This window comes from Orbicella faveolata, unplaced genomic scaffold (assembly GCF_042242905.1).
Source record: "Orbicella faveolata isolate gen_17 unplaced genomic scaffold, um_ofav_v1 contig_35, whole genome shotgun sequence".
NCBI classification, from domain to species: Eukaryota; Metazoa; Cnidaria; class Anthozoa; order Scleractinia; family Merulinidae; genus Orbicella; species Orbicella faveolata.
In genome coordinates this window covers 5,466,345-5,488,489 of record NW_028301564.1, presented here as the reverse complement: position 1 = coordinate 5,488,489, position 22,145 = coordinate 5,466,345, and the positions used below count along the sequence as shown (strand labels likewise).

The window sequence follows — 22,145 nt, the reverse complement described above, 5'->3', positions numbered from 1 at the left end:
GGGGGGGGGGGGGGGCTCAAAGCAGGATTAAGTGAATCGAGCAAGACAGTCCAATTTCTTAATCAGTTTTATAAGTTATCAATAACGATTTCCAATCCACGGGTTCTCATGGTCGGGTTCTCAAACAGTTGTTTTATAGTGGTCATTTAACAATTATTCCATGAGCGCGCGTTGGATATGAGATGGTAAATAGCCAACGAGGCCCGTAGGGCCGAGTTGGCTATAACCAATCTCATATCCAACAAGCGCGAATGGAATAATTGTTTTATTAAATTCGGTGCGTTTGTATACTTGGAAATTATAGCTTAATTTTATTGGATTTTGATTTTGCAAAGCGACCGGAAGTCGATGTGACAAAAGCAACAAGTGGGAAATCACATGACATGCGCGCCGTTTGTAAATTTAGTTGAATGAAAAATTTGAAAGCGAAGCAAGCGAATTTGCTGAATGAAGTTACAATCAAGTAGAATTCGAGGAACGTCTATCAAATGAGGGAGATATAACCTTGGTCAGAACGTTTGAAAAGCGTTCAAGTTCGAGTCATGGAGAAGAGCCGAATTATTGTGCACTTACACATTGCCATTGTAATAATGCTGCGGAAAACTTTGATCGCCATGTGATACAGACGCTCTGCCAAAATTAATCTCGACAAGATCTCTTTCAGGATTCCCTTGCTTTGAAAGCCTTGGCATTTCGAGCTGTATGTGTGGAGCTCATTGTTGGCCAGATTCAGAGTCAGGGACAGAAACTATCTTAGCGTCAGATTCATCTTCAGAATCTTCGAGGCCACCCTGATGGTTTTTCGTGGCTGGTAAAGAACCGGGCTTACTTCGATTCAGCTCAAAACACTCAACTCCTTGAGGTGTTTTTCGCAAGGACATCGGAATTGTTGGCGCTAGCTGTCGTTGATTCTCTCGTCCTCGTCGGCCAAAAAAGAGACCGAGATAAAACTAGGTCGTCCTCTGTAGCTGTGTGGGATTTTTGCTCTCGGCCGATCCAAGCTTGCATAAGTCGAACAGTTTCCTCATCTGCTCATTGGAAATTTGTTTCTTATGGACTACGCCGGCACCGATGCCTGTTTCCCTGTGGTCTTTTACAAATGTTCTAATAGTTTATTTGGCTAGTCAGAGATAGTGAAAAACGGTTTGTTGTGTGGCGGCGAGCGAAGGAAATGGTCGATGGTGGCTCTAATGGATTGAACTTGCAATACGTGCCATCTTTCTTCCTCGCAGACGTGTAAAAACATTTCAAACAAACATTCAGTTCTTCTTTTGGCATTTCCTATATCGGTTTCGAAAATTTGGTGCCACCAGAAGTAGCAAGCCATTCTGTTAAGGTAAACATTGTTTTTGTTACATAATCTTCATGAGCGCGTAAAATCTCGACGTTCATATTTTTAAAGGAAACTTAACATATACGTACCGTTAAATAAGTTAATCTCGAACTTTGTGGCTTTTTGTTGTTACTGCATTGTCCATAATTTCCTGTGTTTCTTCTGCAGATAGCTCACCGAATCTGCTTTTTTTAATCCATTTTTTTTGTCGACGAAACTTGGCTTCCCGCGAAAAAGTTTATGCCGAGCGACATTTACCGCATTCATTTCCATATAAGGTCAAACGCAGGTATAATAGCTGGTAACCGAGATCCAGTGAACCAATCAGAAAGCTAGAATTGCATTATCCGAGGCTGAGAATTTAATAATCAGTTTTATAAGTTATCAATAACGACTTCTAATCCATGGAGGACGGGTCGGGTTCTCAAACAATTGTTTTATGGTGGTTATTCAGTTCTATATTTTTCTTTATTGTTCAGTTTTTAGCTTTTAATTAAGTGTCTCCAAAAGACCAATTTCGATATATCAAAATTCAGCCTAAAACAATAGACCTCAGTACGAGGCTCTGGGGAATAACTACAGCGTTTGTGGGGGTTTATTCCCCAGAGCCTCGTGCTGAGGTCTATGACATGTATGTTAGGCTGAATTTTAATATATCGAAATTGGTCAATTAGCTCTTAGCTTAGAGCTAAATACTTCATTCATTTCATCAGTCCTTTAAACGCCCAGTGGCGCATAGGGCATCAACAAGTCGCCTCCATTCCTGTCGGTCCTTTGCAAGCCATGAAGCTCGCCCCCAGGTAAGATTTAGAGCCTGAAGTTCTGCTTCTGCAGTTCTTCTCCAGGTGGATTTTGGACAGCCTCTTTTTCTTTTACCCTCTGGTGTCCATCTGAGAGCAACTTTAGAAATGCTGGTAGATTCTCTGCGGAGCACATGACCAACCCAACTCCATCGTCTCCGTGTAAGAACAATACTCATGTCCTCCTGTCCTGTCAATTTAAAGAGCTCATTGTTGGAGATCTTTTTTGGCCAAAAGATGTGCAAGATTTTTCGGAGATAAGATGTGTGAAAGCTTTGCAGCTTTCTCAAGTCATGCACAGTCATTCTCCAACATTCAGATCCGTAGAGTAGTACAGAGAGTGCACAAGCTTGGTAGATCTTAATCTTCGTTCTTCTGCTGTGTCCATCTACACTCACTAATACCAAGGATGTGAAGCTTATTTTCATTCATCTCTCTGGTGATCTGCGCGAGCCTTCCTGTGCTAAACATTGTTCTTACATTCCAGAATCCTAGTCTTGTCTTTGTCTTGGTGCTCAAAGCTCCCAGTCTCGCAGCCACAGCTTCCTGTTGGCTTTCATTGCCGCTGGTCATTCTAGCCCGTGAAGGCTCTGAGTTCCCTTGGTGACCAAAAGGTTGAAGATTTCTTGTTGGTGTTTCCGTGACAAAATCTTTTTTATAGGGTGAGGTTGTCAACCTTACGCCTAACCCCCAACCTGGAGGGCCAGGAGGCTGGTTTTAGTCAGGACCCTCCCCTAAGAGCTAAATACTTATTGACACTTAAACAAAGTCTAGAGCCACTGAAACGAAATATTCGTTTCTGAGATTTTCAATAATAAAGTTTGAACCTTACTTACAACACTGTCAATGTTTTTTCGCGAACTGTACGCGAAAACCGCTTTTTCAGCCGTTGGTTGGTTGTTCTCTAAATTGATCTGCAGAGGTCTAAAATACTACCTGTGAGCAATCGCGGTAGATCGATGTTTCATAAGATCATCTACTTTATTTTACTCCTCTTCTGAATCGCAATATTTTCACTTTACATCCATCTCGTTTAGGAAAGAAGCCTCGCACCCTTTTACAACTGTCTAGTCATGGCTTTGAATCGAGTTTAAGCTTGAATGTTTTTTTCAGGCTTTATTTTCACAGGTGCTTATGTTGTGTACCCAACTGTGATGATCTTTATGTCTGTGCGTCTTTCTCTGCAGTTCTATTATATCTTTCATTTATTACATGGCTCAGTCGGTCTGGGGTGAAAAGGAGAATTCTGATTGGTTGTATGAACAGTGTGTAGTTTGCAATACGGACCGCTAATGGACCGCTCACGGACTGATTTCGGCCAATTGCGATTTTACTTTCATCGCACAAGAAATAATGATCTGTTACTGAACAGACACACGGCAATGTGAAATCTATTTGTTTTTTATATAATAATTAAATGAGTGCGCGCGCTCTGATTGGTCGATCAGCTATGGTTTGTTGTGCAGTAAACTCAGGGAAATTTCGCTTGTCTTCTGAATTATTATATAAAAGCAATAAACCACAAGTTTCTACGGTTTACAGGCATGATAAACCACTTGTTGTTATTCCAACATCCCGCGTGGTTTATCAGCCTATAAACCATAAAAACCTGTAACGAAACAAACTACCACAGATAAAGCTTTTTTATTTCAAAATCTTTCAACATAACTCGAAATTCGGCCTTTGCCCACTTTGGCGAACGCGAAAAAAGCCATTTGACGTAATATATTGTCTATACAAAATGAAGCAATCTCATTGGTTGCTATGCGTTGCAAAGAATTGTGATTGGTGCAGGAAAATCACGCCACTGTCAAACTTGACTCGAGCGTGGCTTCTCGTGGAATGAAAACTTACAGCGAAAGCAAAATTGAACTGCAAAATCTTCAAATCTTAAAGAAAATGCTGGATAAGTCAAGTCAGTTTTTGTCATCAGAGCAGCCCTGTGAGTCGAAAAGCTTGGACGTTGCCTTGAATATTGCAGGAGTGAAAGGAGCGTTAGTGACGGTGGAAATTTGTGTCCTTTGTGTTTGGTGATTCTCAAATCAGTTTGAAATAGTGTCGGAGACGCCTTTTAGCTGCGGCGATACAGTTGGCCGTGAGCTGTAGTGAGCTATACTTTGCACGCTGCTGTGCCCTGAAACGGACTGGAACATTCGCATCGGAAAGCAAGGTTAAGTGATGTTTTGATGTTTCATTCCTGACATCAATCAGTGTGTCAACAATTATTTTGAGACTGGGAAAAGTTGAATTTTTAAAATAAATTAATCTCATAAACATTTTGTTTATTGGGTTTGTTAACTGCGAGATAAAGCAATGGTGCTCGGCTTACCAAGACCAATTTTGTGTTTGGTTTAGTCTCGCTCGACTTCCGACTGAGACTGCTTGAGTATTTTTTCTGAGTCATTTTCCAAAAAGAAATGGCTTTATCTTTCTTCTTCCTGTTAGACTATTCTTCCCGTACCTGTTCAATGCCTCGACAAGACTTTTTTGTACCTTATCTTTTGCCCAGTCATGTAAAATATTATCTAAATTCTCAGAACTTTCCGCCATTTTACAACACAGAGGAAAAAACTTTTTAATGATGACGTTAATCGTGCGTCTGTCCCCTAATAGATCATAGGTGAGAACCAATCAAAATGCGAGAATAACTTGGGTTATTATGTAATCTGTTGTAGCAGTGTGCGGTTGTTAACAAAATGACGTTTTGCGTTTTGGAAGTGTTTGCGAAAAGAATTTAGATGAGAGTAGATTTATACTAAAACAATTAGATCATTCGCTCCCGATTTCTATGCGTGCCAGCTGACTCGATTGGGCTACGCCGACTCGTCAACTATCACGCGATGGAAATCTCTAGCTCATAATCTAATTTTAAAAGTCTTTGTTATGCATAAAGTTATGACAGTTGCTTGTATTGCAGAACGCCGTTAACGTCGTGTTGCAGGGTAAAAGACAGAGCGTTGTCTATTTTGCTAAGAAAAGTGCATAAGGACCAGAAAAATATTGTCACTACTGAACAACAACTTTAACTAGTGAGACAATCTCAGATAGTGCAGAGTGTAATGCATAGCTCTGACGCAGTACTCATGACACAGTTCCTATTTAACCCACTCCTGGTTTGTAGTGACATTGCTAGTCAGCTAGGGATTTTGATGAGACATAATCTTAACAGTGTGTATGTTTGATGTGTGTATTTTCATTCACGGTCCAAGAATAACTTACAATTAATTACCTTTTGTCAAGACAGCTCTCGAATTTTACTGTAGTGTTTTACGTTGATTTTTGCACATTGTAAATTAAATAATACATTTAAGTTTTAACGTGACAATTTTACTCTTCACGAAAACGTTTGTAACTTGATACTTTTGTTTTCCTCGCAAAGGTATGTAACCTAAAACTCTTGTTTTCTCGAAAACACACGGAAGATGTGCTAGTATCCTTTTCACAGCTGGAGATAAATGGAAGAAAGTTGAATGTCGGATGAAGAAATGGAAGAGGAACGATTTGCTTTATTTAAAACGCCAATTTTCTTTTGACCGATAAACAGGAACTAATCTAATTATCAAATTGTCACGGAACAGCACGTTCTGTTTCCACCTTTGGCGTTAACAATTGCTGGTTTTCAGTGTCACGCAATTCAAAATAGATCAAAATAAAAATCAAAACCGGCCAATAGATTAAGTCCAGAATCTGGGAAATGAAAGAAGGTAAATATGCAAAGACGCTCGCCATAATTCTGCAATTTTTCTTATGCGAGATATGCGGAGAAATGTTTTACCCAAATTTATAAATATTTGTATGGAGACGCCATGCTGGTGCTCATCCGTATGGGCACCAACATGGCCGCCGGAAACCAAGAGAAACATCTGTCACCGAGTTTTGCTACAAAAGCGTGAATTCATCCCTTGAGGAACTCTAAAACATTAAAGGAATACTTTTTCTAAGACATGAACTGTTGAGCTAGCCAAGTTACCCTAAATAAGTCACTTTTTTAACCATCATGACAGCTCTCTAGGCCGTCATGTAAATGCCGCGTCACGCAAAAGCTTAGAAATTTAAGCGTAATGTATCACAAAACCAAGAACCCATTCGGAGCGAAAATTTGTATGAATATTAGTTTTCAGCAGCTCTTATACATCATTTAAGTAAAATCTCAGGAAGATCAATAGTTTTGTAGTTCCAAGTTTAGTGACGTCATGTGAAAACCAGCTATAAAACCACTTAAATTTAAAATACACACTGATATCGATTAATACAACTGAGAAGCGTTTCAACGGGAGGGATTGAAAGTAAACAACGCTACTTGACCGAGATTATATCCTTCATCGGTGAACGATTCCCCTCAAAGACTGATAAAATTTATGCTTTCAGTAGGTGCCACGGAGTCTGCAGCAAATTCGAGCAGTTTCCTGGGTTTTTTGTTCAATTTGACAAGTTTTTAATGCCACTTACTCGGGAGAGTTTCGGCTGCGGGTACGAACATTTTGGTCTCTTTGATGGAGACAATTAAAGGATGAAATAAACGCACTAGTGTAGTTTGGAAACAATAGATGATATTTCTTGAACCAAGTTAGGGGTAATTCCAAACGACACGCAGTCGCAGTAATATTCTTGTATCGTGCTAACGATGCTAGAACGCATACGTATGACTTATCAGGGTTCTACCACAAGGAAAAGCGCTCAACGTTACTTTGTGATCTTGTATGAAATGTATCTTCCACCTGATATATGTAGTTGACACTAACGCTTATTAATCTGCGCGTGCGTTTAGAGCAAATACTGGTTTTGTTCTAAATAGAAAAGTACCACAAGGAGAGCAAGGGGCTTTCTGAAACAAATATAGAGCTTTTTGAAGGGATTAAAGAAATAAGGTAGGTACATGCATCAGCCATTTTACGTAGTGGTCGCAAATACCTACCCCATCCTAACGCTCCCCCCCCCCCCCTTGCTGCAAGCCTAATTAATTAATTGAAGTTAATTAATAAAACAAACATTAAAGTTTACACCTTATTTCCATAGTGCCATAGTGCCATATTGCCATAGTGCTTTAGCGACGACAACTTTTCTTATGCTAGATATGAGGAGAATTTTTTACCCAAATTTATAGAGATTTGTATGGAGACGCCATGCTGGTGCTCATCCGTATGGGCACCAACATGGCGGCCGGAAACCAACAGAAACATCTGTCGCTGAGGTTTGCTACAAAAGCATGAATTCATTCCTCGAGGAACTCTAAAACATTAAAGTAATACTTTTTCTATGACATGAACTGTTCAGATAGCCAAATTCCCCGAAATAAGTCACTTTTTAGTGCAGAGTCCACTATTGGGATGGTTTAGGGGGCTGCTGTTCGGTCAGGCACTAATACTACAACACAATAAGGTGTAAACTGTAATGTTTGCTTAATTAATTAATTTCAATTAATCAATTGTGAGAAGGGGGGCTGGTAGTCCATGGGCCAAGACCCCCAAAAGTGGTTTTTTTGTACCATGTGGAGGGACCAGTGCTATCACGTATTTTCTCAATCTGCAATAACTGAAGTCTATTTTAAGGTATGATAGCAAGCTTCTATCAGTAGCTTTCTTGCTCTAAACATGTGATAAAATGACGTCATCTAAACTGCCTAATGACCATGGATCCGGTTAACAGCTTCAGATTCTGAGCGATGTGCATTGTACAATTCTCTTCAAACAACATTTTATACATTTTAGGCCTAGCAGAATATGACATTGATTCAATTGCAAAAGAAGGAAATTTTTTTAAGGTTGTCTCGTTGCCATGGAGACGGAAATGGTCAATGAGTCCACAACTGAAATAAAAGTCACTGAAAATAAGGCTTTTCACTTCCTAATTTTAAAAAATAGCAACTGCAATATACGTTGTCAAAAAGTTCAATCATGTGTAGATCACTCTAGCACTGGCTTGGATTAACTATTCAGCTAATGAGTTTTAAAGAGCTCCCTTAACGAGTCTTCTTTGTCCTGATATCATCCATTCTGAAGCCATACCAGTACCAAACACATTGGAGACTTGTCCTTTTCGCGTCAGTCAAGCATCATTTTCACTTAAATGTAAACAAAGACTCATGTTTAATGTCAGACAAAAATAACAGCTAAGTTATTTTAAAGCATTTAGCGGTTGCCATGACAACCACAAACAGTTACTCGATACATCATTCGAAACTAAACCTTACGAATATAAGAGTATGTATAAGGAAAGTTATTTCATATTTTTCCTATGGTTATGAGATTCTTACCTTTCGCTTTCTTCATCGTCATTGTCGTCAACGGATAAAACATCGTCGTCATCATCTGGCCTGTTTGTGCAATCTTGAAGCCGGCACATGTCAGTACATTTCAGCCCATTGACAATGCAGGAGCACGATGGAAGTTTGCAGGATCTACTGCACTGGCAAGATAGTAGTTCTAGAACAGCTTGCGGAGCTGGCTGACCACCCATCCAGTCTACGACCAGCTTGTCGTCTTCACTACACCAGCCAAATCCCACTGGTGATGGGATGGCTGGGCATCTTTGTAAACTTCGTCTCCAGACAGCAGCCTGGTAGTTTGCTCGTAGCGAGCGTTTGTGCAGCGTATCATTGCAGGGTGGCAGCTGGTTGTAATCAACGTCTCCTCTCTTCAAACAGAACAGTCGATATCGCAGCTCATTGATGTCGCTTGTCCCAGGGTTGCTGCAGTACATGGCACATGTAAATTTCTGAAGACTATGGTACAGGTGATCAGACATATTCCAGAACATACCCAAATGCTGGAACATCTCTTGAAATTCAGCATTTTGCTTTACAATTCGATAACCTGCAACCTTTCCCCGTCCGGCAAAAGCACTAACAGTGTCGCACTCTGTGAATGCATGAAAGCCCGGCAGTGATCTGCATACACTTGCTCCAACCCTCTCAACTACTCTTGAGATATCGATGTACTTGAATCTGGTCTGTGAACCACTTTTAATGAATACTGAAGAACGAATAAAGCTCTTGAAGGCCAAAAGAAGTACCAACACATCAGTGTCTTCTGATACTATGACGACCGAAGCAAACCTCAATTTAGCTGCATGGGCTGCATGTAAGAGGATTCGGGTGTCAGCCTCCTCTTGGGTTGATTCGAGCTCACTGATAGGTTGCATTATTCCAGACGATAATTGGTAACATGTTTCGCCACACGTGACAACCAGAGTCTTTCCAGATAGCTTCTCTGTGTACTATTCTTTATTCCACTCGCTGGTTACAAACACTATGAAAGCTTGTTTGTTCTCTGAGCTACACAGGAATCTTCTCCACTGTTTAACCTTGTGTTCGGCTTGAATATTGCGGTATTCGCTTCCTAAACCGTCACCCCTGTTCTCTCTTTCGGCGTTCTTTATGGATTCCTCTCTGTAATCATCGAAGACGACATCAATCCTGTCACTTGTTCCACCTTCGTTTAGAACTCTGCAAAGAAGAGTTTCAGCAACTGCCGCAAATGTCTTCTTATCACCTTTCAAACATTGGACAAGAGCCATCCCATCTATTACACATGCTGAGGGTTGGGGAATGGCATCTGCTGCTTCGACATTTTTATGCAGTTCTTTAGCCAAGGACGCTTTGTTCGTCTTACGCATCAAGCCATCTGCGGTAGCTAATGACCAAGGGAGTGGTCCGAGAGGATGGGATAACACTTCTCTCATCTGTAAGTCTCTGCTCTCTGCGATGACAATCATTTGAGCAAACAGTCTTCTGTCGGCCTTGATGATCACTTCTTGGTTCTTACCAGCTTTAACTGATACCTCCTTGTTCAAGTGAGTAAAAGTCTTCAGCCTAGCTTTCGTGATTGAATCATGGAACTTGACTTTGGGTGGATTAGACTGAAGTCGTTGCTCTCGGAATGCTTTGTAGGCTTCCTCTCCTTTATCTTTAGCTTGTAGCAAGTCGTGCTCTACATCAGGAGTGGCAACTTTTCCTGTGGAAAGACAGGCGAGGTCTTGAAGGTCAGGGCTGAATGGGTTGAGCCAAGTGTTTTGAAGAATTGACACTATGGATTGAACATCAGCTTCATCTCTTTGTATTCTTGTTGGTTGTAGATCTTTGTGTTGGGAACAAGAACTACTGATGTACAATATATCTTTGAGTTGCCTCAGGAAGGTGCTCCGGTATTCAGCGACCAGGTAGAATATGCTTACTGCATTAGGCCTTAGACTGAAACCTTTAGTTCCTCCTGACGTTTGAGTGTCTTTGTTGACAGTCTCCTCGCACGTCTGATCAACAGGTATTCTCCCAAAAGGGTTGTCTTCGCCAATCTGAACAGAAAATCCTCCGGATCGCAAGTATTCCAGGGTGTCCGGATGCTCTGCTGGTAGATGTGACATTTCATGCAGATATGCTGAAAGGTACCTGGCGTAGTTAAGGTTATCATATGCGAAACACCACGGGACAATTTCACTGATATATGAAAGGTGAAGATCCCAATCTCCCTCCCGAGATCCTCTTAACAGACCAAGTAATATTTCCACCATGTCAACATAAGACATGTAGAACTTCGATAGCTTCCCATTATCATGTCGGAGATAGCTCGTATACAAGCAGAACAGTTGTGATACTTCTTCAAATGAGGGACTCTCCACTGTGTCTTTGAATTCTTGTTCACATGTGTTATCACAGAGCGCTTTCAGTCCTTTTAAAAACGCATCAACAGTAGGCTTCTTCTCTTTATGATGTTCCTCAATCCAAGAGTTAAATCCCATCCATGCTAGCCTGTTAAGAGCTTCATACTTGAGCTTGTGAAATCTTACGGCGCGATTATATGTACGGCCTTCTAGAACACCAGCCACAGATCCTTCAGCAGTTACTCCAGACTCCACTATTACGTCTCGTAAACCAGTATCTTGGAAACGCTTTCCGATCACTGACAAGAAAGTGCAAATGGTATGGAACACACCCATTCTCAAGACAAGGTCATTAAACTGTGCTCTGTGTTTCCACTTTATCTCAGTAGCTTTAGCATACAGTGCCTGATCAAACACAACAACTATGCTTTGGAGGTTTAAAGTTTCCTTAATCTGTAGGGACTTGATGAGGACTTGGTACACAGCTGACATGTTCGTCGCTGGGGCATTGATTGTTGGAAGATAGCCCACGTTATCCTTGGCAACTTCTTGGTTATTACGCACCAAAATATTGAAACCAGTCCAACCAGGAACAGATTGCTTCTGACTTGCATGAATGCGTACTAAAACCCATAGCAAGTTCTTTCTCCATGCACATTCCATGATTTGATTTAACTTGACCTCCACATATCCTCTAGTATGGGGCCCACAGCGCTCGCCGGCATTATAGATAGGTACAGTTTCATCATCCACAGACTCGATACCTCTCCTCTTCGATTTCACAATTTCACAATTTCACAAGACAACCATCAAAATGCTGATTGTTTAGTTATGTAGCTACCTGTTATAGCTTTTATTGAGTTTTAAACACATACCGGCTTACAAACGATGAAAATTAATGATTAAGGCAACACAATGCTGGGCTGTCGAGTCCATGTAGATCTCGAAGGACTGTACGTTTTTATATAATTTGAGGTTCAAAATATCACTATATCGTCATAAAAATGCTTATTGTTTAGTTATACAGCTAATATTTTGTATATATTGTTGATTTCTAATCAGATCTCTGCTTAAAGATTATCGAAATCAGTGAATAAGTCAAACGTACTTACCTGCCATGAAGGTCGCCATCTTGAATTTCCCCATAATGCATTGCAACATTTGAAGTAATCCATAACTTACTATATCATCGCTTTTAAAGAGGTAAATTGAAATTTGGTTCTTAAAAAATGATTTGTGTTATTTCTTGTTGTATTTATATGTGTGAAGACTATTTTTAATCCAGCTTAATATTTTTAATATGACTTTTGAAAACAAGCCTCGTTTTCATGCAAAAGCGAATTTTGGTGATATTTCAGCCAATGAAATATACAAGAAAGCTACTCTTTAGGGGTTGCTATCATAACATCTTGTAATTACCCCCAACTTAGCTTCAAATTTGTCACATTCTCAGCTGGTCCCTCTGAGTGGTACATCTGAGAGGGTCTGGCCCATGGACTATGGGTGGGGTAGCTAAAAGTTGCCCGTGTGCATTACGCAAAACGTGTCACATTTACGTTACTTGCTCTGATAACACGACAAAACTATATATATGGGTTTCCAAATCTCATGCTATCCTTGTGGTGCTATTCTCTTAAGAACAAAGGCAATTTGCTCCAAACGCAGGGGCAGATTAGTTAGCGTCAAAAGTCGACCATATGTTAAGTGAAAGATACATTTCATACGGGACTACCCACGAACGTTGAATTCTTTTCCTTGTTGTAGAACATAACATGTAAGACGCATGCGTTCTAGCATTGCTATTGTGATAACCTCCGTTCTCGAGTTCAGATGCACGCTTTTTTTATTTTTTGTAATGAGTGATACCACACTCTCGTTTTGGCCGGGGATAGCAGCTACATTTCAGGTGACCTCAGTTCTCCATTTTTTGTTGCAAAGAACGCTACTGTGGCTTCGTATCTTCTGGATTCTTCCATAGCTCGATTCAAGAAATGTCGTCTGTTGTGTGTTTGCCAGGGTTCAAATAAAGAATGGAAACATATTGCTTCTCCTTAGCAGCTTGTTTGTTTCCTCTTCTATGAAAGAGAGCCAAAAGTTCATATTCAGCCGAAACTTTCCCGCGTTAGTTACATGTAGAACTAGTAAATTTGTGACAAAAGAAACTTCGTTATTATTGCGGCAGACTCCGTGGCACTTACCGAAACCGCCAATTAGGGTGCGTTCCTTTGGGTTGATCCGGATCCGGATCAGTGATCCAAGATCACTCGGATCATGGTACATCAAAGGAACCGACGAATCCACTCTGGTCACGGATTCATCGGTTCCTTTGATGCACCATGATCCGAGTGATCTTGGATCACTGATCCTGATCCAGATCATCCCAAAGGAACGCACCCTAATTCTATCAGTCGATGAGGTGACTCGCTCACCGATGTGGGATATAATTTCGGTCAAGTAATAATAATAATAATAATAATAATAATAATAATAATAATAATAATAATAATAATAATAATAATAATAATAATAACATTTCTAAAGCGCCCTTTCCCAAGGGTCCAAAGGCGCTATTTACAAGGTTAAAAATTCATATTACAAAAAGAAGTAAAAAGCTAAAAGATAAATTAAAATAAATAACTACAATAAAATTTTCAATTTAAAAAAGCACGCTTAAAAAAAAACTGTTTTCAGCTCTCTTTTAAATATGTCTAGCGATTCTGCATCTCTAACATGTTATGGAAGACTGTTCCAAAGCAACGGGGCAACAACAGAGAAAGCACGGCGGCCACGGCGGAAGATCTCTTCCTTCAATACGTCTTGTTGAAACGCTCCTCAGTTGTATTACTCGATACCATTGTGTATTAGTTTGACGTGGTTTTATTGTTAACACCAAAGCTGGCAACAGAGTGAGAACGCACTATTCTGTGACTCGACGTGACTATTTGATAATTAGATTAGTTTTTGTTTATCCGTGAGATGAAAATTTGCGTATTAAATAAAACAAAATTGTTCCTCCTCAACTTTTCAGCAGATATTTAACTTTCATATTCCGTTTATCTCCAACAGTGAGTAAAAAAAATGGACATCTTTCTTATATTTTCGTGGAAACAAAGGTATCTTGTTGCAACATTGGCGAGGAAAGCAAAAGTATCAAATTACAAACGCTGACGTGGAAAGTAAAATTGTCACATTTGCTACAAAATGAACGAAACTCAACATAAAATACCACGATAAATTTAAAACCGTCTAAACAAACGGTAATAGACCATTTTACAGATGTCTGCTCAGTGACCTGGCCTTTGTATGGCAGCGAGGCTAGAGTTGACCTTGTTTTGATACAGACCTCACTGCTTTTGTTGTGTAAAACAAGTTGTTCTGATGCTAACTAGGTGCATTTACATGACAAAAGCAGTGAGGTCTGTATTAAAACAAGGTCAACTCTAGCCTCGCTGCCACACAAAGGCCAGGTCACTGAGCAGACAACTGTAAAATGGTCTATTGTAAGTTATCTTTGGGCCTTGAAAGAAAACACAAACATGAAACATACACACTGCTAAGATTATGTCTTATCAAGTTTTTGTCCGCTCATATTCTGCAAATGGGAAAAGGTCTAGTTGACTACCAAGGGAGAGAACTGTCACAATATTGCCTTCTATGTTCTTTATTTAACAACGCAACGGGTACTACATGACAACACGAGCGGACAATATGGCGAATACTCGAGGTTCTACTTCAAGCTCCCGAGGCCCAATGGGAGCACGTGGCATGACGTAATATGACATCTCCCTTCCTTTAAATCTAACAACAACAACGAAATGGAACGTATTCTACCCCTAGAGTATTACAATACTGGTCAAAAGGGTCATTCCTCAGTACACTTATTTTAATAATCCTATTCCTCTGTGTCCTTATTTTTATAAGTCTAACCTTTGTGTGGGTGTCACAGTTCTCCCAGATCTGGTCACATATCCCCCAGCCGTGCCTGAGGTCCTTCACGGAGCGTTGTTCGGTGGGGCTGTATCGTCAGATCCCGGTCTAGCTGCTATACTGTCCTTCTGTGATGTCTGCGTGAGGCTAATTGGTACACTGGGGTTTCCGTCTGTTGGCGTTGTGGGTCACTTACTGCAGTTGTATATGGTCTTAGTTGGGACCGTGTTCTTCGATAGGTGGCACCTGTACTGCTGGATCTGATGATATAAGACCTTGGCTGTTTGGCTGGCTTAATAATAACACCGGGCTCCAAGGTCTGTGAGTGGTGATCGTACATGCGGATAGGTTGGTCAGTTTCAAGAGGCTTTTTGGATGGTCCAGAATTCTGGTGGTAATAATGAGCCTGTTTCTCTTGACGGGTTATAAACTTGGTTTTCACGGTCTCATGGTCAGTACTGTTGAGAAGGGTCCTTTGGCACAAGGGTAATCTGATTTTAAATTTTCTGTTGATGAGCAGTTCTGCCGGGGACTTCAGCTGGCGATCCAAAGGAGTGGCTCAGTAGGACAGAAGAGCAAGGTACGGGTCTTCTTTGTTTTCATCGCACTTTTGGAGGATGTTCTCCACAGTCTGGACAATTCGCTCAGCAAACCCGTTCGATTGGGGTACATTGGGGAGCTAGTAACGTGCTCCATTCCATAGACGTTCAGAAAGTGCTTGAATTCTACTGAGCTGAATTGCGGCCCGTTGTCGGTCATCAGCTGCGTAGGGATGCCGTGTTCAGCAAAGATGCTCTTAAGGTGGTTGATAACTGCAGATGACGTGGTGCTTGTTAGCCTCCTGATGACGGGGAATCTGCTGTATTGATCTGTTAGTAGGAGGTATTGCTGGCCTTTGAATTCGAACAAGTGAGAACTTAGTCTTTCCCATGCTCGGTGTGGCGGTTCTGGCTTATAACTTGGTAAAATTCTTTTGTTGTTTCAGACAATGGTCCACATTACCACAATACTGGATTTATCCTCTATTTGGCAGAAGTCAGCAAAGCATTCCAGTTGACCCTTGTCGAATACGACAACTTTGAGGCCGGTGAGGGGAAATCAAAGCTGGATACCCACTTTGCCCACATCAGTCATAAGATTGTTAGATGGGTTAGAGTGGGTAACAACTTGGAAACAGGAAGTCAGTTGAGAGAACTGATTGGGGTATGTATATTTGTTTGATTTAAACTCTCCGTCCTCCCCTTCTCTCTATCTCAAGTAAGCACCCAAATAAGCAGCCCTGTGTATTGCACTGTACAAGGAATACATGCATTATGTTGTTGTTTATGTGGAATTGTTTTATTTAGAAAGCAGAACATGATTAAATATCTGACCATGACTTGGCAGAAGTAAAAAGTGTTCACTCCTTCTCCCCTCATTGATATTCTGTCGGGTATAAAATAACATTGCATTGGTAAGCTAGAGTGCTTAGTGCTGTATAGAAAACCATCAAGAATGGCCCATTTGAAGCCGAAAAGACTGGTAAAGGTGTGACTGTTTTTAGACAGCGTTATGCCCTCTAACTTTCAGAATTTTAAAAGCATGGTTTTGTTGAAGTACTAAAGAGCACACAAGATTTTTGTACTTCCTTTGTACCTCATGGCTAGTGCACTCGCTTGACTCCGGATTGACCGGTTCAGGCTCGAGCCCTGGCAAGGGACATTGCGTAGTGTTCTTGTGCAAGACACTTGACTCTCACAGTGCCTCTCTCCACTCAGGTGTACAAAATAATTACTGGCCAATTTAATATTAGGGGTAACTCTGCGATGGACTAGCATCCTATCCAGGGAGGGGGTAGAAATACTCATGGTTGCTTCATGCAACAAAAACCGGAGATAAGCATTGGTTTGATAGACCACCTGGCTTGTATTCGGACTTTTAATAATATTACCGTTTTAAAGTAGCTGTGTGCTAATAAGGCAATTCCTGTGTGATCAATTTTGCAGTCAATGAAGAATGTCACCTGTAGAAAACTTCTCAATGACAGAAGCAAGGCACCAGAGAAGCTAGGAACGCTCAAAGATATCTCGCTCTTTGGGAGCTACGAATTTTCAACTTCTGGCCCAAACACTGGAGGAGTTGTAGCCCGTTCACTGGCAGGCATTGGAAACGAATCTAAAAAAAGCGAACAACAGCTAAAAAGTCTAGCCAACCGTAGAAGTGCTATCGCAGGTGCAACAGGTGCTGTGACGTCTGAAGAATTCTTAATCTTCAGGGAACATCTGGTACATGTATGAGTTGGAATGGGAGTCAGGAGGTATACAGTGTCCGATTCGTCCAACATGAGATGGAGCATCAACGGAGCTCAGATTCTTCTGAGATGGTTGCCCCTGACCAGCTTAAGGAGAACGTCCTAAAACCAGGCTTTGCACTAAAAAGTGGTGGAAAACAGTGTTTTCGCTTCAGCAGAAGGAGGTTATGATAGAATTTTATAACCGGCAGGCGAACTATGGGATGAGGGCAGACCCTGTGGAGTGCATTTCAGAGAGAGGCCTGGAGCCGCTCAAGGAAGCGCAGATTAAGAGCTGGTGGAGCACATACCACCAAAAGAGGAAACGAGAAATGGAGAGTATGGCTGCAGACATCCAAAACCTTCACAGAGCACCACCAACTGGAAATGCCAATCTATCAGCTCCTCCTTCAGCACCCAGACAGACATACCCCTCTGGTTCTGCAAACCCTGCAACAGCTTCATCTTCATATCCAGCATCAGCATCTACCCCAGTACCAACAGCAGCAGTACCCACTGCACCTGTACCTGCACCTGTATCTGTACCTGCACCATCATCCGTGCCTGCACCTCCATCTGTATCTACAACTACAACCGTACCTGCACCTGCCCCCACAACCTCATCACCTGTAGGACCCAACTCTTCATCAGCACCTGTCCCAACACCTTTAATGACACCTGTGACTGGAACTAATGTTGGATGTGGCATCAATGAGTCGTTGTTTCCGGGAAATGTCAGTCAGTCAACCATTGACGGAAGAAATGGTGGCAATGCATGCACTTTCATTGCTCTTTTCTTTGGCTACATTTACTACCACTCCAGTTTACCTACACCCCCTGTTGGACAACCCCTCACACGACAATGGGAGGCAGCAGTAACAGAAGCAGTCAAGACTGGAAATGATATCCACGACGACTTGTTCGGAGGTGAGGGGATTACTGTTGCTGTGGATGATGCCATTGATGCAGCTGACGATCATTGCCCCGTTTGTGGAACTTTACATGAGTACGATATGTTTGGTGTGAATCTACTGGATCAGTTTGCTGCGGTTATATACTTGATTCTTCAGCAGAAACAGTCATGCCACTTGTTAACAGCTAATGAAAAGACAATGATGATCATTGTGGACGGTAGTGGGAGTATAATTTTCATTGACTCTCATATTCATGGTCGTAATGGAGCATTGGTTGCTCGAATTGACGCTTATGAGGGCAATCAGGCACAATCGTTTTCAGCTTGGGTTGATCAAACGCTAAACAAAAATTATGGTGTGGGTCTCTCTATTTGCTCTCTGACCACAGTTAGCTACTTCTGAGCAAAATAAAGTCTGGATACTATTGTAGCCAGACCCCATAGAAATGTCCAATTTCACAAGAATTCATGCAAACAAGTATGGATACCTGTTGTATCCCTGACATAAAAATGAACTGAAACATACCCATACAGGGGTTAAATTTTAAGACACAGTTATGTTTCGGGTTTTCACCACAGGAAAATGTAAATCTGTATGTAAAAGTACTTTACAGAGTATTGCATGATTTTTTTTAAGGAAAACTTTGTAAACTGTTGTAAAATACTATTGCACCACTGAAGCTAGTGACTAATGGTAGGAATTGTACACCTGTCACAGGTGTAAGAGCTGCAAAAATTGCTACCAAGAGAATTGAATCATCTCCGTGTTGCTTCCTAGGGTAGTTTCCCATTTAGCCAAAAAGGTCTTAGGTTTTTGTCATTGTATAACAGTTAAATGGCCATGGAAATGAAAACATATATGGCATTGTAAAAGCTCTCTTGTCATTGTTACGTTATGTTTCGTTATTCCAACTCCCTATAACTCAGCTTTACAAAGCACTTTTTAAAAATTTTTTTTTATAATAGAAACCTGTTGCTCTGTGCTGACATAGCTAACACTCGAGTGTCTTTGGGGGAATTCGAGAGTACTTATGTATCCAAACCACTCGGGTTTTCATTGTTTTGTTCTTGGGAAATTCAAACTAGGGGTACGTTTCTTTAAGAATATCCAAGATTGGATTCTTAAATCCGAAAGAATCCGAAAACGGATTTTGCGTTTCTTTACTAAACAGATCAATCCAAGATCTCTCGGATCATGGTGCGTCAAGGAAACCGAAGAATCCACTCTGGGCAAGGATTTTTCGGTTCCTTTGATACACTCTGATCCGGGTGATCTTGGATTAATCTGTTTAGTAAAGAAACGCAAAATCCGTTTTCGGATTAAGAATTCAATCTTGGATTTTCTTAAAGAAACGCACCCTAGGAATTTAGTAGTCCATCGGGCGAATGAAATTAGCCTCAGTTGGCATGTTGCGTTCCAAACTGAAATTTGCTATTCAACCATCGAGACCCATCGATTTATACGAATATTCAAGATTATCGTCAAAACTATACAGATAGGTGGTCCCCAGTTTGTCTTCAAGTAGCAGGGTATAAAAATCCAAAATAAACTTTGTGAACTTGAATGAAAAAATTAGAAAACGGGAAAAAGGAAGAAATTATATAAACAAACAACGACATGCAACTTTATTTTTAAACAGACGCAATAGATTACGTAAAATAATTTCAAAAATAAAGCTTTTGGACTCAGGTGTGGCAGCGAGAAAAATCATGACAAATAGCAGATCACGTGTCAAAAAAATAGTATAGAATTTGGAAATGGCTTATTGAAAATTGCAGCGGGATTGGGTTTGGCTAATTTTATGCCAGGGTTTTCACTCCCGGCGACACCCTGGTAGTACGTAGTCTCCCACGCAGCCGTTTTTCGGGGTATCGCGCAAGCGTTGCGTGACATCCCAAAAAAAACAGCTGCATAGGAGACCAACACGCTGAGATCCCAATTTTTCAAAAAAAATTCCTTTTCTGGTGGAAAGTCGATAAAACGCGATTATTTTATTATTCACAGATTTGCCCGAAAGAAAGTTAGGCTGACCTCACTCACGTGCATCTATGCTTACGTGAAGCCAAAACTGAAAAACTACAACTCTAGATCGCGGATTTGGCAAGCCAAAACAAATCTTATCTGATTGTAACTAAATTCCTCCCTTAGGTTGTCCCGAACAGTGCGAAGTTTCTTGTCATATGCTTGACACTATCTCGCTCTTGGTCCATTCGAAAGACTCTTCATCGATGTCCAGATACTTGGCGATTGTCTGGTGGTCCACATCTTGTCCTGCCGCAAGACAATCAATACCATACACCTCTGCGGTGGCTTGGGTAATCTTCAATTCTTCTGCCAATTGTTGAAAATTTTTCCCGATCTTCAATCCCTGGGCAACGCAATGCTTTTTAGGTGACGGCATGTCTTTTCCATACATCTGGCGCAGTTCATTCTTCTGTATGAAAAATTGGGTTTTGTAAATTAGTAGTGAAAAAGGTCAGAGCTAGTATATTGTCTTCTTGACAATAATCGAATGCTACTTACACAAGTATCAGACTTGACGCATTTGGATCCTGAGCCTTCAGTTGCACATGGTTCACCCAATCTCTTTCTGAAAATAGAATATAATGAACAACTGAATCTCACATATTTTAATACATCCAAGTAAAAGGTATCGAAATCTTCGTAAAGCTAATTTCAACAACTTTCCTTTTATCCATTTTGCGCGTTCAAAAATGTAATTTATCCTGAAGAAGCTCTAAAAGACCTGATTCACAACTATGAGCTCACCACAACCTTTCAAAAAGAACAGTGACAACAGTAAGCTGTCGGAAACTCTACAGAGAATACCTCCAATCACAAGGTGTGAATTTTTCGCAAATCGAAATCAGAACCCCGCGCGAGATATTTCAATCACATACGCATTGATCTCCATGCATTTCTTTCGTTTTCGGCGCACCAACAAGCGTGGTAAAAATGAATGAAGTTCTGCTCTTTTTTCGGCCGCTGATGTTTGAGTATCTTGAGCCAGAAGATCTAGTGAGTGTGTCCTCTGTTTGTCTTGCATGGTGGCGTTTTGTATTTCAAGGACACAAGTCAACTACCCAAGCATTGCAACATTGTGAACAACTCCATTAAGCCGACATAGGAAAGCTGTATCAGAAAGTGCCGCTTTCTTTCTTCTCAAAGTTGACATGGTTAAACTCAAACAGGACTGCCATCTCTTCAAACGATTTTCTTAAACTTGTTGGCATAGCAAAACATCTTGAGACGCTGAACATCGAAAGCTGTATGGAAATGTCTGAAGAAGCGATATTCAAGGCCAAAGGGTCTCTTCTTTGCTTGAGAAACATAAACATTTCCTTCAAAGAGCAGTTCAGCGTTCTTGTTGCTGCTTGTCTGTGTTCTTACTACTCTGTACAAGACATTCGTGCAACAAAGCTAGACGAAAAAGAAGCACTATTTCTAACAAAGACATTCCCGCGACTTGGAAATGGACGAATTACTTTAGACATTGGTTCAGCGGGGGGAGAATATTTTTTTGATGCTGTGAACATTTCGTCAGATTTTGATATTTTTGAAGATTTCTAGCGAATAGTTACAGTCTAATGCTGACATCAAGAAAAACATTTGCGCAAATCGCGCAGGGATGAATGAAGTTACATTTTACATTTGTTATTGTTTTGTTTCGCTGAAGGAAAAGGCGCTAAAAGGTGTCAGATTTTTGCGCGAATATTTCAGCCAGTGATGTTACATGTAAATGACGTTTCTGTCATTCTGGATAGGAAACATGATAGAGATTATGAGCGCACAATAGAGATTTATCAACTTTGTACCTTTCCTCACATACAATTTCGCTGAAACTTCACAGGTTACTTGTTACGTTAATAGCGGAGCTCCGGCGGCCCGAAGGGCCGCCAAGCGGAGCCCCATACTCATATGAGAAAGAAAAAGAAACCCATGAGTTGATTTTCTCATGGTTATCATGGCTAGCGGTATTGCTCGTGGGCGCGTACGCACGACGACGACGACGACGACGACGACGGCGACGGCGACGGCGGAGTTGCCCAACATGGCGGCCATACTCCAAATAATAGGTTGACAGAGACATGCAGCCTTGGTTTACCGTGTACTTCCTTGATATTGGACATCCATGTTATGATCAATTGACACCTGTCAATACAAGGTATCCGCTGACCATTATCACGTGACCATATCGCGGGCTCAGGTTTACAGCTCCTCGAGGTCACGTGTTTTCTTGAAGTTGACCGCTGACCAAGCGCTGGTTATCGATTGGATCGCGGGCTCATATTGGGTTAGCTTGTTGG

The 22,145-nt window shown here is 41.0% G+C and overlaps 4 protein-coding genes and 1 pseudogene across 4 annotated transcripts; 1 reads left to right on the top strand and 4 right to left on the bottom strand.

The window, feature by feature from the left end:
- Positions 1-2,042: 2,042 nt before the first annotated feature.
- Positions 2,043-2,706, bottom strand: LOC149102750 (uncharacterized). Its single transcript, XM_089273361.1, has 2 exons — positions 2,532-2,706; positions 2,043-2,323 (listed from the first exon to the last, which is right to left on the bottom strand). Exons 1-2 carry the CDS (start codon positions 2,704-2,706, stop codon positions 2,043-2,045), a joined length of 456 nt encoding a protein of 151 aa, XP_089129487.1.
- Positions 2,707-7,810: 5,104 nt separating this feature from the next.
- On the bottom strand, positions 7,811-9,273 carry LOC149102749 (uncharacterized). Its single transcript, XM_089273754.1, has 2 exons — positions 8,387-9,273; positions 7,811-8,194 (listed from the first exon to the last, which is right to left on the bottom strand). Exons 1-2 carry the CDS (start codon positions 9,271-9,273, stop codon positions 8,179-8,181), a joined length of 903 nt encoding a protein of 300 aa, XP_089129880.1. The 3' UTR covers positions 7,811-8,178.
- A 69-nt stretch (positions 9,274-9,342) lies between these two features.
- On the bottom strand, positions 9,343-11,476 carry LOC149102748 (uncharacterized). The gene has a single exon (XM_089273360.1). The coding sequence runs from the start codon at positions 11,389-11,391 to the stop codon at positions 9,349-9,351; it is 2,043 nt and encodes a 680-aa protein (XP_089129486.1). The 5' UTR covers positions 11,392-11,476; the 3' UTR covers positions 9,343-9,348.
- Positions 11,477-16,674: 5,198 nt separating this feature from the next.
- On the top strand, positions 16,675-18,710 carry LOC149102747 (uncharacterized). The gene has a single exon (XM_089273733.1). The coding sequence runs from the start codon at positions 17,113-17,115 to the stop codon at positions 18,238-18,240; it is 1,128 nt and encodes a 375-aa protein (XP_089129859.1). The 5' UTR covers positions 16,675-17,112; the 3' UTR covers positions 18,241-18,710.
- A 1,204-nt stretch (positions 18,711-19,914) lies between these two features.
- On the bottom strand, positions 19,915-20,254 carry LOC149102746 (uncharacterized; annotated as a pseudogene).
- Positions 20,255-22,145: the final 1,891 nt, after the last annotated feature.

Bases quoted from the DNA above. Each gene is read 5' to 3' on its own strand.
- LOC149102750 (XM_089273361.1), bottom strand. From the start codon at position 2,706: ATGACCAGCGGCAATGAAAGCCAACAGGAAGCTGTGGCTGCGAGACTG. The intron at 2,324-2,531 runs GTGAGTGTAGAT...TTAAATTGACAG, and splicing joins GCTTCACATCCTTGGTATTA to GACAGGAGGACATGAGTATT.
- LOC149102749 (XM_089273754.1), bottom strand. From the start codon at position 9,273: ATGCAACCTATCAGTGAGCTCGAATCAACCCAAGAGGAGGCTGACACC.
- LOC149102748 (XM_089273360.1), bottom strand. From the start codon at position 11,391: ATGGAATGTGCATGGAGAAAGAACTTGCTATGGGTTTTAGTACGCATT.
- LOC149102747 (XM_089273733.1), top strand. From the start codon at position 17,113: ATGATAGAATTTTATAACCGGCAGGCGAACTATGGGATGAGGGCAGAC.